The 3,457-nt window shown below is 39.2% G+C and overlaps 2 protein-coding genes across 2 annotated transcripts in view; one reads left to right on the top strand and one right to left on the bottom strand.

Moving 5' to 3' along the window:
* LOC101861621 overlaps positions 1-2,191 on the bottom strand; it is a gene marked incomplete at its 3' end in the record, with an annotated part of 18,680 nt that extends 16,489 nt beyond the window's left edge. Inside the window, 2 exon segments of the mRNA XM_013089169.2 lie at positions 753-957; positions 2,009-2,191. Coding sequence (XP_012944623.1) covers positions 753-957; positions 2,009-2,068 — 265 coding nt within the window.
* A 554-nt stretch (positions 2,192-2,745) lies between these two features.
* LOC101861397 (GPI-anchor transamidase) overlaps positions 2,746-3,457 on the top strand; it is a gene marked incomplete in the record, with an annotated part of 24,500 nt that continues 23,788 nt past the window's right edge. Inside the window, 1 exon segment of the mRNA XM_013089170.2 lies at positions 2,746-2,926. Coding sequence (XP_012944624.1) covers positions 2,861-2,926 — 66 coding nt within the window.

Here is a 3,457-nt window from a genome sequence, read left to right as displayed (position 1 = left end):
TGTGTGTGTGTGTGTGTGAGTGTGTGTGTGTGTGTTGGAAACATGTTGTGCACCTCTGAGAAAAAAAAAGTGAGAAAACATGTTACAGTTACAAAGAGTGTGTCCGTGTGTGGCTGAACGTGCGTGAGTTTGTGTGTGTCAGAGTATAACGTATTTGCGAATCAGTGTTTATATACGTGCACGCACGTGCGAGTTTGTGTGTAGGAGACTTATGTGAGACACGGCAAACAGCAAAACCACGGCAGAATACGTTCAATGTATCCACTACCTTCTGTTATGGCGTGACTTTCTATCCAGAAATAGCCAGAACCAACTGCTTGTGGAAAGAAAGGACAAGTATCATTTACATGGATATGGTTGTACTGAATATTAAAAAACGAATGATGAAATGTGCACGTCCTTTAACAGCAAATACGTGAAACACTTGATGAAAAGTTGTCTTTAAAGAAGGCCACTCCTCTTTCTAGAACATCCCATCTAGTCTGCACGATTTAGTAAATGGGACATCAGTGTTGTTTTATTTTTCATTTAGGGCAGTATGATAAATTCACATCTAGAAAAGAATCAGTTTACAACAGTTTCAAAGTCCACCTTAGAGCCAAGTCAAAATTATCAACCTGCTGAGGAAAATTTCAAGATATAAATATATATATACATAGGCCTATACACAGAAAGATGAATGTGAGTTGTGAGACCCACTTAAGGAGATTAGAAACCAGCCTCCCAAGTTCCCACAGCACGGACTCACGTACCTTTAGGCGTGACTCTCCCCCGCGACACTGGACGTTTGCCGTTGTCCGGTGTGATGGGAGGAAGGGGAGTCTTTCCCGATCGAACTTCTACGAACATGTTCCACGTCATATCAGCTTGCCCTTTAACCTTCACCTTCTCCAAACAATCGATCAAGTACTGGATGTGATCGTTGGGCCGGTGAAACATGAGCCCCGTCATCAGGCACTGGGACAGCAGAGAAACAAGAAAGTTTCTGTTCATTCATTCCATTACTTTACTAAGTCTAAGTTCATCATTAGTCCACTGCTCATGCAAATACAATAAGAAATGCTCAACCAAAGATTTTAAAAAATTAACCCTATCAGTACACCCTGGGGTCATTATGTACCCCAAGGGTTGTATTCTTCACATTTTATAATACTTCTAATAAAAGATCTCTTTGAAATTTTCAGTATTTTTCAAAAAATCATTTTGACAAACAGCTATGCAAAGCGTACACATCGGATAAATGAGTTCCCCACGTCGTATGGATACGAATGTAAAACATAACGCAAGGTTAATACCATTACTTTTGTAAGTCTAATTAAGTTCATCATAAGTCCACTGCTTACGGAAATACAATAAGAAATGCTCAACCAAAAGATAAAGAAAAAAAGCATTTGGCAATAAAATTCTCATCAACAATTTGCTCAACAACATGCATTTGTCATCTAGCCGATCAACACCAGCTAGCATGTTTTTACAGACACGAGAACTGTCTGTGCTAAGACTGACTAGCTATGTCAAGGCTCAACAAGTGACCATTGCAATTGTTCTCCATGGTAAAATAGCAAGTCCCCGTCCCCGCTCACCCCTTATTCTTCATCACCCCCAACCCAAACACTAGGCTAAATATATCTATTATTTATTTGCACATAAAAAATCTAGATCTATGTATTGCAATGAACGGAAAGTGTATGCCTCTCACAACATCAGGCAGCATTCATTCAGAAAAGTAGTGTCTACGTGGGCCATGTGCTGCAGCGTTGACCTACAACAATGGTGTAAGACTTCATATGAGAAGCAGAAGACGTTGAGGCCTGCCTTGATCAGGTAGAAGCATAATGCAACAAATGATGATGATAATGATCTTAATAATGAACACAACGGATAAAAGTATCAAATCTCGATCTAGTTTTTAAGACTTCTTTGTTCTAAACTGAAATGTAGAGTAAGAGATTCCGTGGAACTGGATTCCGGGCGTGTTGTGTAATGAACAGTAATGTGTTGTTCTTACTTCGAATAGGCGGGGTACCTCTCGAGTTGAGAGGTACGCCTTGGCATCCTCTGTCGACATTTTACCGCTTTCACAGCGGATAAAGGTACTCTTTGGAGATGAGATTTTGGCAGCTGGATCTACACCTCGCTCGTGAAGCTGTGAGCCCTCACTTGCAAGGTATTAATTTCCCTCTCTTCGGTTTCTAAGGACAACAAAACTGGATGTTTGTAGCGGAAGCTATAAATAACCATCACTGGAATTGATTTGTCTCATCAACGAAAGAAATAAAAGTAGGTTTTTCTTTTCCAATCTTATTTTCAAAATTTCGTATCAGATAATCTAAACTGATCAATTATAATTTTAAAATGTATTTTGATGTTACAAAACATACATTTGAATTAGATCTCGTTACAACTTATCAGCTGAATTTCGTCGAAGAGACATCTTACTTTTTAAAATATACACACTATTCCCAAGCATCTGGTAATAGTGAAGTAACAGTGAACAGACTATTCCCAATCTGTATTTTCTCCAAATAGCCAAATGGGCCTGGCCGGCCTAAAAAATACGCGTTCGGGACCCAGGAAACGTCGAGATCTTTCTTAATTTTCGTATTATGACGGCTTCAACCTCTAAATTTTCTTAAAATATTAGAAAAAAAGGGGCAAATAATTGTTGACTAACCAATCCTAGGGAAAACTCCTGGGCAAAGGCTTTCGCTGTTTTCTAATAGCAATTGTACTATTGCCAACCGCTTGGGAATAGCAGTGGTCTTTCACAACAAACATGGCCGCCTCCTTGTCGTACATGTAAATAAATAATAAAGTTATCATTGCACGGTTCTCACTGTTGTCGTAAAAGATCTACAAAATGAAATTTCAAATTATCGTATTGGCTGCTTTTTTGGCTTTTTCGTCTCTTGGGGTGACTGCAACGGTAAGTTTTAAAGCTCTCGTTTTATTGATAGGAAGAAGATAACCATTTTGTCACATTTGACGTCCCTGTCACTACTGTCAGTGAGTCAGCCTCAGTCAGGGCAGGGTTGATGAAGCCGGCCTCCTATTTAGATCTTGAAAAATCTATACGTAATTAAATTATCTAGACCCTAGATCTAGATCCAGATCTAGATCTAGATACATTTAAATACTAAATAATGTTATTGGCTGGGGATTTATAAAAGGCCGGCACTATTTCTCCGAACGTTCGGGAAAATAAAGCTGGGCACTATTTCTCCGAACGTTCGGGAAAATAAAGCTGGGCACTATTTCTCCGAACGTTCGGGAAAATAAAGCTGGGCACTATTTCTCCGAACGTTCAGGAAAATAAAGCTGGGCACTATTTCTCCAAACACTCTGAAATATCATCCTTTCCCCCAAATTTCGGATGTTATATAGATCTATAATTATAGTATGGGCCTACCAAAGATTGTTTGTATACGATATGGTTCAATTGGTCCAAAAAATGTCC

Source organism: Aplysia californica, unplaced genomic scaffold, assembly GCF_000002075.1.
Source record: "Aplysia californica isolate F4 #8 unplaced genomic scaffold, AplCal3.0 scaffold00886, whole genome shotgun sequence".
Lineage (NCBI taxonomy): Eukaryota > Metazoa > Mollusca > Gastropoda > Aplysiida > Aplysiidae > Aplysia > Aplysia californica.
This window is presented reverse-complemented; position numbering and strand designations above follow the sequence as displayed.